General features: G+C 39.5%; 1 protein-coding gene across 1 annotated transcript; it reads right to left on the reverse strand.

Moving 5' to 3' along the window:
• Window positions 1-10636: 10636 nt before the first annotated feature.
• Window positions 10637-11257, reverse strand: LOC113704616 (uncharacterized). The gene has a single exon (XM_027226502.1). It carries the CDS (start codon window positions 11255-11257, stop codon window positions 10637-10639), a length of 621 nt encoding a protein of 206 aa, XP_027082303.1.
• Window positions 11258-13645: the final 2388 nt, after the last annotated feature.

Consider the following 13645-nt stretch of genomic DNA (forward strand, 5'->3'; position numbering starts at 1 on the left):
TACCCGAAATAATCAAAAGATCAAAAGGTGTACATATATATACAAGTCACGCCAAAATATACACAATATAATGCATCATATACACCAAGAGACATTTCAAGTTAGACAAAGTCAAGTGCAGTAAGTACTATATATGTAGGTATTAACATACCACAAGTAAATGACATGTAGGGACAATGCAAGGGCAAAATGAAAGAAACGCGACTTGTCGTCCCACACTTAGTGAAACCACCCCCGTCCGGTTTCTTGCTCCACTTCCCAAGCTGCCCGTTGATATCTTGTACTTACTCTAGCCAGACAAAGCCTGTTCATGTTCCCAAAATGCTAGTCTCAAGTACTAAACTCTGGAGTACTCAGGCACAAGAATCCGAAATAAGATAATTCACATCTCGAGCTGCAGTCCCAAGAGTAAACTATCTACAATCGAAATTCCTACCTGACGTTCCTATCTATGGTCCTCAGATACCATGAGAAAGATTTAAGGCCTATAACATTTATGATCCATAACTTATGCTCGAATGAACACTTAGTCCTTCATACTTATTCGCTACTTCATCCAGGCTCACTCTGCGCAGAGACCACGCGAAGCAGCTATAGGTTTTATCCCTCAATTGCTTAACTTTCAAATCAAATCAAATCCCACAGTCCGGCATTCTAAACATTAGCCTAGGATACACTACAGAGATCTGAATCCTAAGCTCTGATACCACCTGTGACGGCCCCACCTCCCCCTAAGGCGTACCAAAGGGTTTTGGCGGGTCGCCTGCCCAGCTCTCGCCGGGACTCAGTCGTTCACTACATTCCTCAAATGAATTACAATATAAATCTCAAATATTACATCAAATTCTCCAAGAATTACATATCAAAAGCGAAGCGTCCACGCTTCCACTACGCCACTCTGATCCATGATCCCAATTCTTATACAAGAGGAAATCCACAACATTAAAATCACAACAAAAACAAACATCCTAATTGTCCAACTATTACTTGCAAATCTAACTATACTAGTGTGTGTGTCAAAAGTCCCCGCGTCGGCCCCTGCTAAGGAAAACAAAAGGAAAGGGGTAAGCTATATGCTTAGTAAGTAAACAGGGGCAAAAGCGTAAATTTCACGTAACAACAGTTACATAGTAAGAGTAAAGCAAAAGCAGAAAATGAACATCACATAATAAGGATACAGGTGGCTCCAAAGCCAAGTCATTTGCCATGCGTGATCTCCTGTCGACACTCCGTCGACCATAAATAAGTTCCGTAGAGCTCCACTTGTACACCCACCGAACACCTTATCACCCTCACTGGCCAGTCACCTCACAAACTTGCCCGAGCGAACGAAATCACAAACTTGAGCTTGAGTCACAAGCTCGGGTCACAAACTTGGTCCACATTCTCGGTGAACCGGATTCACAAACTTGGTGACCTCAGACTAAGTTGGACTGGCTTCGACCAAGCCCTGACCGGCTCGAATAGTCCATCTAGGTCGGAAGATCAACCCCAAACTCACAAACTTCACAAAATTATTCAAAAGTCACCCCGAGCCACAAGCTCAAGGGTTTTAGTTCCAAAATTGCTCATATACACAAGCCATGTACAAATATGTGCGCAAGTTAGGGTTTAGGTCGAGTGCGATAAAGTACACCCTCGCCTAGGTACCCTCTTCATACATATTGAAACGCATAAGCAACTAACACACAAGAGCGGCCTGAATACTTACACAACGAACAAAAGAGCAAAAGTACGAAATTCGTGCCGCGAGGAGTAGCTAGTAGGCCCCACCGGCTCCACCTAGCTCACCAACGTCTGAAATTGAAGATTGTGTCACAATATATCACAAACGGCTACTAACATACTTAAAACAAGCAAAACGGCAAAATCGGCACATGCAAGTGCGGAAACGGCAAAACGGAAACGGCCAAATCTGCCATCTCAAACCGTTTTGATCAAAAGTTAGGCTAGGAATATTGGATCAAGGTGGGTTAGATACTGTTTCGAAGCTACGAGGAAGGGCTACAATGTTCATGAAGACACCTAAGTCCGGATCTGAACAGAAATAGGTCGAAAGTATGGAAAATAGTTCCAGAAATTCGCACTTTAGAGTGACAGACAGGGTATGTTTACTGGACCATAACTCCCAGCTCACAAATCCAAATCAGGAAATTCCAAAGGCATTAGAAATCTGGGACATAAGGCTAAAACTTTGATGTTTTGGCCAAGACCTGAATCCACTCAGAACAGAACGAAAATTGAGTGCCAAAGTACCCGTCAGAACTGTCCAGATTCAAAGGCAGTTCTGACGATCGATCTTGTTTTGGTCATAACGGGAGCTACGGAACTCGGATTTTGACACACTTTATACCGTTTCGAAGCTAAGACCAAGATCTACATTAGATATCTTGTACTCACTCTAGCCAGACAAAGCCTGTTCATGTTTCCAAAATGCTAATCACATATAACAAGTGCTCTAAGACCATTTCGATATACAAATGATGTCCCAAAGTTGCTCTTCGAATCTGGAAAACTTTTCCTTTTCTCTTGGCCAAATGGTCAAATCTGATTTGGGAAGTTATATTTCGAAAACTGTTAGTCTTGATTTTGATGATCACAAAGCACTTTGAAATGTTTATCTAATTCTCTTCAAATATAAGTGTTTTGCTTTTTAGAGAATCAGGTACAAAGGTGTCAAGGAAAGAAAATCAACCAAAAGAAGAAGCAAAAACTGGGCACTCATGTCGGACGTCCGAAAGGATGAAGATCATCAAGAAGGAAACTCTGTCGGACGCTCGTGAGGAAGTATCGGACGTCCGGGAGGATCGGACGCAGGCTTCGGATGCACATCGATCGCGTTGGACATCCGAAAAATTTCGCAAAGTTTTGATGACTCTCTGACGACGTTCGGACGCAGAAGCTGTCAGACGATAAAATCCCATCGGACGTCCGAACGACAACTTGGCTGATTTTCGGACGATAATTAAGCTGTCGGACGTCCGACAACCCCAACGGCTAGCTGACTCTTCATCTGCCTTCTATCCGTTGGAAGCATTAATGAAACCCATTTTTGGTCCACTTTAAATACAAACGATTCTGAATCAGGGAGTGACTTTTGCACACTTCGTTTACAAGATCTCAAGAGATATTTTAGCTAGAAAATAGTCTCCTAAGCAAGATTTGTTCTCCAAGTAGTGTGAAGTTCTTGTAAGCACTTCTCTTGTGTTCGAATTTTTCAATAGTGTAGCTTTGTTGAGGGTTATCTGAGTGATAGTAAAACTTCCTAACTTGACTAAGTGAGGCTTGGGGCAAGGAGGAAGTGATCCCTCCATTGTACATTGAGTTGATTATTTTTCATCAAAGAGAAGGTGCTCATCTTTGTGATTAGTCTTCAAGTTTGAGGAAAGCTTGGTAGACAATCGGTTTGATACTCTATCTTATTCCTTTTGTTTAATAAAATTCTCATTGCTTATATACACTCTTATTTCTGATCAACATTGCTCTCTTCTTTAAATTTACTTGACTGATCACTACTAGAAAAGAAGGTAAATTTTTATTAAAGAAAAAGTGCATAAACTCAATAAAGTATTTTTAATCAACGTAATTCACCCCCCTCTTAGGTTGTCTTTGGGCCTTACAAAAACCTTGATGTCAATTACTTCTAAATTTCTTATTAGATGTTTATGGAACATTGGTTTCAATACTTGAATTAATTGAAGTTGATTGTATGGAAGAAAGCTTTTAAAAAGGAAGGAGACGTGAGAAGGCATTCTAGCCTTGGAATATTTCTTGAACTTTAGTGGTTTTAATGACTGCCTTTCCATGGGAGTTTTTGCATCAAACTTAGTACAAATGTTGTTCATACATGGAAGATTTATCGTACCAAGTTTGGTGTAGTTCCAAAGCCAAATCAATGGTCAAATGATATTTCAAAGATAGCCTTTCAAATCTGGAAAATGTTCAATCTATCCTTATTTTCAGCTAACTTTGGACTGCTATATCTTGATGTTCGAAACTCCAAATCTTGTTCTGCTTGTTGTGTTTTAAACTTTGATTGTAACTCTAATTGAGTTCCAAATTTCAGAGGCTAGTTCGCATTGTGTGAATTTTTTCGAATTTCCAAACTTTACCAAAAATCAACTCAAATCTGTCTTGGTATTTCAAAACCACAATTTGAAGCTGAATTTTGAATGTCTTTCATTTGGAATCATGGAAAAGTGTTTTCTAGAAACTTTTAGTACTTTGGAAGTAGTTTCCAACGGTACCAAATTTTCCAATTTTGAACTTTCAGAGAGTGAGTTATGATTTTCCAAAAAATACCCTAAACTTGATAAATTTTGGCCATTTTGAAAAGAATCCGCACGGGAATAATTTCATTGAATCCGGCCAACTATCCAGCCAGTTCTTGACCGGATATACGGCCGGATTGATGGTGATATTTGAAAAAAAAAAATTGGGTTTCTTCACTGCCTCGAATCCGGCCAGAAATCCGGCCGGATATCCGGCCAGTTCTTGGCCAGATTGTGACGTGGCATCTTCGCGTCCGACTTTGATCGTTCGTCTAGAAATTTATTTACGTGGTTTCATACCTACTTGTTTCCATCCAATGATTTTAAAGATAAAAATCAAATTTTTACTTGAGTTTTAAACCCCACCATTGAATCTCGATTTACGAGTAATTGAGACTCATTTTTGTGATATTTTGTTAGATTGTACACGGCTGCAATCTTTCTCGATAAGTAGGGATTTTAAGCGATAGTGTGTAATAGTTGATTGTTATTTGCTCAGGCGCTCAAGGGGACCTTCAAGAGGGACTCGAAGTGGACGCCTAAACACTTGTTTGAGCACTTACTCACTTGTTTCGAATTGGTGAGTGTTCCATATAGGAGTACGTTACTTGAATAATTTTACGACATGTTTACTCCATGGTCATTATGTGTTTAACTGTTAAGTGTTACCGATAATTGCTCCTATGAACTTTTTCACTGTTTTAAAACGAGTGTATACTTTATCTCACTCGACCTACTAAAATAATAAATCTTACCGTTAACCGAGATTATTTACCGTCTACCGTTTACCGTTTACCGTTTACCGTTTACTGTTTACCAATTTACTTGATTACCTGCTTACCCGATTACTTGACTACTTGATTATGTGATTACCGTAAATTACGTGTTCACATGAATTTTTTCACAGTTTTACGGCGAGTGTGTATTTCAACTCACTCGACCTATAAAATTGATAAATTTTTACCGTTTACCGATTTACTTGATTACTTGTGCATGTTGTAAGTTCTAAGCTGAACTGGGCCCTGCCCTTGGTTACTGACTTACTCGAGCCAGGACTGGGCTCGGTCGGGTAGGTTGGAACCCTGGGACACCGTTTCGGTATACTCGAGTACTACCACTGGAGGGATAAGGTGATGGCCTGATAAACCGAGGGGATTCTAAAGTTATAAGGTGCAGTTGACCGAAATGGCTCCACTGGAACACCGTATCCTTCAATGTGTGTTTATTTTACATAATGATAACTGTTTCATGCTAATGTGCCAACGTGCGACCCTGAGCCATACCTGTGGTTTGCTCAAATTACTCGTACAATAATAACTGTCTCATGTTAATGTGTCAATATGCAACCTTGAACCATACATGTGGTATGCTCAAATTACTTGATTTATTAGAACTGCTAGAGTGTCTTGAAATCTCACTGGGTTGTGTAGTTCATTCCATGTTTTTGTTTTTCTTAACAGGGTTCGAGACCAAGTGCTAGACTGTTTTCTTTTGGAAAAAACTTTATGTTGTATTACAGCAGATGGCTGTAGTAAATATTCTTTTGGATTGTATTAAACTTGAGAGCTGACTAATTGTAAGTATGAAGTGTTTTGGAGTACTTCAAATATATATATATTGAAGTTATTTGAAGTATTCCTAATTTTGAATTATGGATTGTACCGTGTCCTGGCGAGAGTTGGGCAGGCGTCCCGCCAATACCCTTGGGTTCGCCCTTGGGAGAAATGGGAACGTCACAGTTGGTATCAGAGCTTAGGCTTCAGATCTTTGTAATGTATTCTAGACTTAAAAGTTTAGGATACCGGACTGTGGGATTGGTTTGAAAGTTAAGTGACCGTTTGTAGGGATGAAAATTAGAACCGCTTCACGTGGTATCTGCGCGGGGTGAGTTTGGACCAAGTGGTGTTATGGTTCTTATGATGTGAATGAGAAAAGGGTTAAGTGCTCTTCTAGAGTGAAGCTATGGATCATGGATGTGATAGGTATAAAACCTTTATCTTGATACTTGGAGGAAATTAGATATGTATGTTGAGTAGGAATTTCAAATGTGGTGATTTACTTTTGGGACCGATTGGCTCGAGTTGTGAATTACCTTGTTTTGAATTCTTGTACCCGAGTATCTAAGAGTTGATGGCAATTCTAAGGACTTGAGATCTCCATTTGTGGGGGAATACGAATGAACCGATAGTTCACGTGAATAGTTACAGGAAACTAATAATCGTTTGCCTAAGATGGCACAATAATTAAGAGGGGCAGGTGGAGAAGATCGTAGCCCAAAAGATCCTGGTGTTGGGATTGAAGTTGAACGTGTTAGGGAACGGAAATCATCTAGTTCCAATTAATCTAGTGAAGCACTACTTGTGACCTTTTGCAGTGGGACGATGGGAGTAGAACTTAAGAGTTTGTGCCTTGGACATAAATGTACTTTTGATAACCACTTGTTTACTTTTGTTTACTGACTTTGACTTGGTATGAACTTTATTTGACTGTGTTGGAAAAGAATTAAAGAGATTTTATTAATTCTGTATATTTCCTACAATTCATTCTAATCTATATATACAATTTTCTGGTACACTAAATAAGGAAAGTCTACATCTAATACCCTTAATTTTGGAGACAGCTTATTCACCCTGATTTCCTCCACTAATTTACCTAAAATATCTCCTAAGATTACTCATTCAAGATTCCTACATTCACCCTGATTTCCTTCACTAATTTATCTCCTAAGATTACTCATTCAAGATTCCTACACTCCCCCTCAAGCTGGTGAATATAGATCTTCCATTCCCAACTTGACAACACTCTCATGAAACATGTTGCTACACAGTCCCTTTGTCATCACATCTGCAAGTTGAAGTCCCGTCGGAACATACGGAGTACAAATCAGTCCACTTTCTAGCTTCTCTTTAATAAAGTGCCTGTCTATCTCTATGTGTTTCATCCGATCATGTTGCACTGGGTTGTGAGCTATACTTATAGCAGATTTGTTATCACGGTATAGCTTCATCGGTTTGCTCCATTGAATCCTCAAGTCTTTTAGGATAATTTTAACCCACAATAATTCACATACCCCTGCTGCCATAGCCCTAAACTCTGCTTCAGCGCTTGACCTTGCTACCACACTTTGTTTCTTGCGTCTCCAGGATATTAAGTTTCCTCCAAGAAATGTACAATATCCCGAAGTTGATCGCCTGTCGACTGGAGACCCTGCAAAGTCTGCATCTGTGTAAACTGCCAGATCAATTTCAGGACCCTTTTTGAATAAAATTCCCTTCCCTGGATGTGCCTTTAAGTAATGAAGCACTCGATAAACTACTTGTAGATGAACTGCTCTAGGATCATGCATAAACTGACTAATAACACTGACTGAGTAAGCTATATCTGGCCTAGTATGTGCGAGATAAATGAGTTTCCCAACAAACCTTTGGTACATCTCTCTGTCCACTACTGTTTCTCCATGAGCCTCACTTAATTTGTGATTCTGCTCAATGGGAGTTCCAACTGGTTTGCTCGCTGTCATGCCTGTTTCCTTGAGCAGGTCCATATCATACTTCTGTTGAGAAATAAAAATTTCCTACCTTAATCAAGCCACTTCAATTCCCAGAAAATACTTCAATTTTCCTAAATCCTTTATTTCAAATTCCTTGGCTAGGCACCACTTCAAAGTTTTCTTCTCTACTTCATCGTTTCCTGTCACTATAATGTCATCTACGTATACAATCAAAACAGTAACTCCCCCGAAGGCTGAATGCTTGATGAACAGGGTATGATCTCCTTGACTTTGCTTGTAACCATTAGCTATCAGTACCTTGGCAAATCGTCCAAACCAAGCACGTGGGGATTGTTTCAGCCCATATAATGCCTTTTTTAACCGACAAACCTTGTTCTTGTCAACCCCACTGAATCCCGGTGGAATGCTCATATAAATCTCCTCTTCTAACTCTCCATGAAGAAAAGCATTCTTCACATCGTACTGCTATAATTCCCAATCAAAATTAACAGCCAAGGATAGCAGAATTCTTACTGTATTCATCTTTGATACCGGAGCAAACGTTTCCCGATAATCTACTCCATATGTCTGTGTGTATCCTTTCGCAACTAACCTTGCCTTGTAGCGTTCTAGGGACCCATCTGCTTTAAACTTTACTGCATACACCCACTTACAGCCCACTACTTTCTTGTTCTTTGGTAAATCAACTAATTCCCAGGTCTCATTCTTCTCTAATGCATCCATTTCTACTTCCATAGCAAGTCTCCATTCTTTCTTTGATAATGCTTCAGACAATGAGCTAGGAATGGAGACTGTGTTTAAGGTGGAAAGGAAGCTTTGATCGCTTGGGGAAAACTTCTCAAAAGACACAAAGTGTGACAATGGGTATAGGGGTCTTTTGGTGCATTCTCGGGATTTTTTCCTTACAGCAATAGGTAGATGTAGGTCCTGGTCAAGGCTAAGAGGCCCAGGACAAGGTGATTTAGAGCTGGAAGAATGGTCAGTCGGTGGTGTAGCATTCAGATTTGATTCACTCATTGTTACCTCATTCCCGGAGCTTGGTTTAGAGGATTATTCTTGCCTTGTAACCACGATGGGACTCCTTTCCTTGTATACACTTGGTCAAACCGGAACCAGTCATAGATTTTACGATCTTCCTTTTTTTCTTCTACCACACCAGGTTGAAGAATTGACTCTTGGAATTCAGATTTGGATGACTCAGATGTGGACAACTCTAAGGAGGGAAATTTTAACTCCTTATCTTCAAGTGTATCTAACTCCCCCTGAAGATAAGGAGTGATGAAATAGGGCTTATTTTCAACAAATGTAACATCTGTCGAAACATAGAGTTTTCTAGTAGGTGGATGATAACATTTGTAACCCTTTTGAGTAGATGAGTACCCCACGAAGACACACTTAAGAGCACGAGGATCTAACTTCCCACGGTTATGACTATGGACATGAACAAAGGAAGTACATCCAAAAACTCGAGGAGTGAGATTAAAGGAAGATCGAATATCGGGGTAGAATTTGGATAGGTTCTCTAGTGGACTTTGAAACCCCAAGACCCTGGAAGGAATTCTATTTATGACATAAGTTGATGTGAGTACAACTTCTCCCCAATATGCTTTTGGCACACTTTTTTCAAACAGTAAGGCTCTAGTGCACTCAAGAAGATGTCGGTTTTTCCGTTCTGCCACTCCATTTTGTTGTGGAGTGGTAATACAGGATGATTCATGTATGATTCCTTCTTTTTGGAAAAACAGACTCAAAGTTTGATTGAAATAATCACGAGTATTATCTAAACGAAAGTGTTTTATCTTGGTGCCAAATTGATTTTGAATCATTGCATGAAAAACAGGAAAAATATGACTCAAATCAGACTTATTTTTGAGTAAATAGATCCAAGAGACTCTTGTGCAGTCATCGATAAATGTGACAAACCACTTAGACCCTGAGATGTTTGGAATAGTTGATAGCCCCCAAATATCACTATGGATTAAAAAGAAAGGAGAAGACGATCGTTTATTACTGATAGGAAACGGTACACGAGTGTGTTTAGCATACTCACAAATATCACAATGAAAAGACTGAACATCAAATCCCTTGAACAAGGAAGGAAACATTATTTTTAGTGCAGAAAAAGACACATGACCTAGACGTCTATGATGTAACCAGATGACATTCTTATTGGAGGGTGAAGACAATGTGGACAGGGCAGATTTACTAAATTCTGGTTGACTTGATGTATCCAAGTAATAGAGTCCATCATGCTCCTTAGCTAGTCCAATCCTCTTCCCCGAGCCCCGGTCCTGGAAGTCACAACAGGATTCATCAAATATAACAGAGCCAGCTAGATCTTTGGCAAGTTTTTTACAGAAACCAAATTTGTAGATAATTGAGGAACATGAAGAACATTTTTAAGAATCAAATTTGGAGTAACTTGGACATCTCCGATACCTACCACAGTGGTTGTAGTACCATCTGCAACAACAATCTTTCTATTGCTAGGACAGGGGTTATAGGTTTTGAATTTATTTGAAATATTAGTCATATGGTCCATAGCACCAGAGTCAAGAATCCAGACATTCCTAAACTCATTGCCTAAAACACTAAACGCAAAAGAGATTAGAGCCTTACCTGAAAGTGTCAATGAACACATACCCGGATTCCTTGATTGAGAATTGTTGGTTGCTGGTTTGTCAACTGTCTCTAACATACTTTTAAGCTTCTCAATTTCCTCCATACTAAACCCTCCAATCACTTGAGTTGGATCTTGAACCGACATATGAGCCTGTTTTTGCTGGCCACCTTTCTGTCCCCATTCACGAGTGGGTGGTTTCCCATGTAGTTTCCAGCATTAATCTATGGTGTGTCATGGTTTCTTGCAGTATGTGCACCACAACTCCTCGCGATTCTTTTGCCCACTTGTTTGATTGGTCTTGTCCGCAGCAACCTTGTTCAGTACCAACCGCTGAGGTTTGGAACTTAAAAGGGCTGAATTTTCTATTGAAGGTAGCTCTAACATAATACCCCTGCGACTTTCTTCTCCACGTACCTGAGATATTGCTTCTGTTAAAGAGGGAAATTCTGGCCTGCCCAGAATTTGAATTCGTTCAAGATCGAATTCAGAGTTTAGGCCAGCCAAAAAATCATAAACTTGATCCCTTTCTATGAACTTCTTGATAAATGCTGCACATTTGCTACAGTTCAAATCAAGTGTCCTATAATAATCCAGTTCCTGCCACTGGTTTTGCAGAAAATTGGCATACTCCGTCACTGTTTTTGTCCCTTGTTTTGCTCCAGTTGTCTTTGTCTTGATGTCATAGATAAGAGCTGCATCATTAACCTTGGAATATGTCTGATGAAGGGCATCCCAAATTGCTTTTGCTGTAGGAAGAAACATACATGTATCGCTGATTTCAGGAATCATGGAATTCCATAACCAAGACATGATCATTGAATCCTCTTGTTCCCATGCTTCAAACCCCGCCATTTCACTCTCCGGTGCTATTTCCAATAGATGACTCAACTTTCCTTTTCCTTTCAGGAATGTTCAAACCAATTGAGACCACTTCAAATAATTTTTTCCATTTAGTCTATATGCCGCCTGGATGTTTTGAAGCTCTGTTGTGTTCCGTGCACTTTGTTCTTCTTCCACAGTTGAAGACAATTGCCGCGTTGAGGATGTAGCATCCGCCATAATTGAATAGGAGGAAAAAATGTATAGTAAAAGGAACAGCAATGAAGGCTGGAGAGAATAAGAAAGGAACCAGCAATTAAGGCTGGAATTGACAAGAAACAAAGGTGGTATTTTTCCCAAAACCCTAGACGGGCTCTGATACCATGTTGGAAAGGAATTAAAGAGATTTTATTAATTCTGTATATTTCCTACAATTCATTCTAATCTATATATACAATTTTCTGGTACACTAAACAAGGAAAGTCTACATCTAATACCCTTAATTTTGGAGACAGCTTATTCACCCTGATTTCCTCCACTAATTTACCTAAAATATCTCCTAAGATTACTCATTCAAGATTCCTACATTCACCCTGATTTCCTTCACTAATTTATCTCCTAAGATTACTCATTCAAGATTACTCATTCAAGATTCCTACATTCACCCTGATTTCCTTCACTAATTTATCTCTTAAGATTACTCATTCAAGATTCCTACAGACTCTAACTTGTGTTATGATTTAATGAACTCGAGTTTATGTTTGATTGGTATGGTAATAATGTTAATTGTGTAAGTGATTTCATTTTTCTTTAAAGTTGTTACTAGTATGTGTGGAGTTCAATTATGGCTTAGTGTGAGGTTTATGCATATGCATATAGATTAGCTGTGAATGCATATGCATATAGATTAGCTGTGAACATGGAAACTAGAGGACAACGGAAGAGACGTCAACCTAGACAACCCCGAAATCAAAAAGTAGATAATGGGTCTGATATTGATCAAAATGCCGAGCCAAGGGCGGGGAGAGGAGATGACCAAATGGGATTAGTTTTAACTCGCATGACGGATGTACTAGAGCTCTTAGTAGCTCAACAGGGCCAAGGGGTTGGACAAGGAAACCAACGTGGAAACCAAGAGATAGGGGAGGATCGAGCTTTGGAGTGGTTTCAAAAATTCTTTCCGTCCAAATTTTCTGGAGGGCCTGACCCAGAAGTGGCTGAGAATTGGTTAGAGAATATAAGGAATATATTCGATGCCTTGGATTACACGGAGGAAAGACAAGTCACATTTGCTGTATTTCAACTTGAAGGAGCAGCCCGAACTTAGTAGAATATTATAAGAAACCAGTGGGAAAGAGATCAAACTCCAAGGATTTGGATAAACTTTGTACGAGAGTTTAATGAGAAATTTCTCCCTCCACTTGTTCAAGAAAAGAGAGAAGACGATTTTATAAAGTTTCGACAAGGAACTTTGAGTGTGGCTGAGTACAAAACACGATTCACAAAATTATCTACATATGCTCCAGAATTGGTGGCTACGGAACGGAAGAGAATAAGACGGTTTATCCAAGGATTTAATTTAGAAATCCAAGATGCCCTTGCCGCAGTACAGATTGAAACATTTACTGATGCTCTCGAAAAAGCGCAAAGGGTAGAGAACACAAAATCCCAACTGAGAGCCTTTCAAGCGAAGAAAAGAGATGTATCTAATGGTATACTAAGAGAAATTGGACCACCACCCAAAGTTAGAAAAGAAGTGGATAGAGTGAGACTATCACTTCCTTCACCACTCATGATAAAGGAACCAAAAGCAACTATGTCACGAGGAGCTCCAGTAGGACAGATACGATCAAAGGAAACCTCGCAAGCAAGTCAAGTCACACCGCCTCGTCCGACTTGTGGATACTGTGGAAGGACAAATCATACCGAAGAAAACTACTGGCTAAAGGGGTAAAAATGTATGGGATGTGGGAGCACCAACCATAAAGTTCACGACTGTCCAAAGCGGTATCCACGAGAAACAACTACTTCACAAGGAAATAGAACTATCCCTCGACGAGTCAATGGAGGAGAAAACCGACCAGTGGCATCTGCAAGAACATATGAAACGATCACACAACAAGGTTCAGGGTTATTTGAGATTACAGAATGTATGAATTTCGAGGACGAAATTCTTTTTAAGGAGGGAAGGTTGTGAGTTGCCGAATTTTTCTTATTTTATTTTACTGGCTTAATTAATTATTTACTCACCCATTTTTTCTGAATATTTTATTCCAACCTCTTTATACTCAATTACATGGAATTATGATCTACAAATATTTTAAAAGTGCCTTGATTCGAAAATTTATTTCTGAAAGCTCGTTTAGAGTGATTAGTGGATGCGCGTTTGGAGACAATAATCGATTCGAGAATACAATAAGT

This window comes from Coffea arabica, chromosome 8e, assembly GCF_036785885.1.
Source record: "Coffea arabica cultivar ET-39 chromosome 8e, Coffea Arabica ET-39 HiFi, whole genome shotgun sequence".
In the NCBI taxonomy this organism is placed as follows: Eukaryota; Viridiplantae; Streptophyta; class Magnoliopsida; order Gentianales; family Rubiaceae; genus Coffea; species Coffea arabica.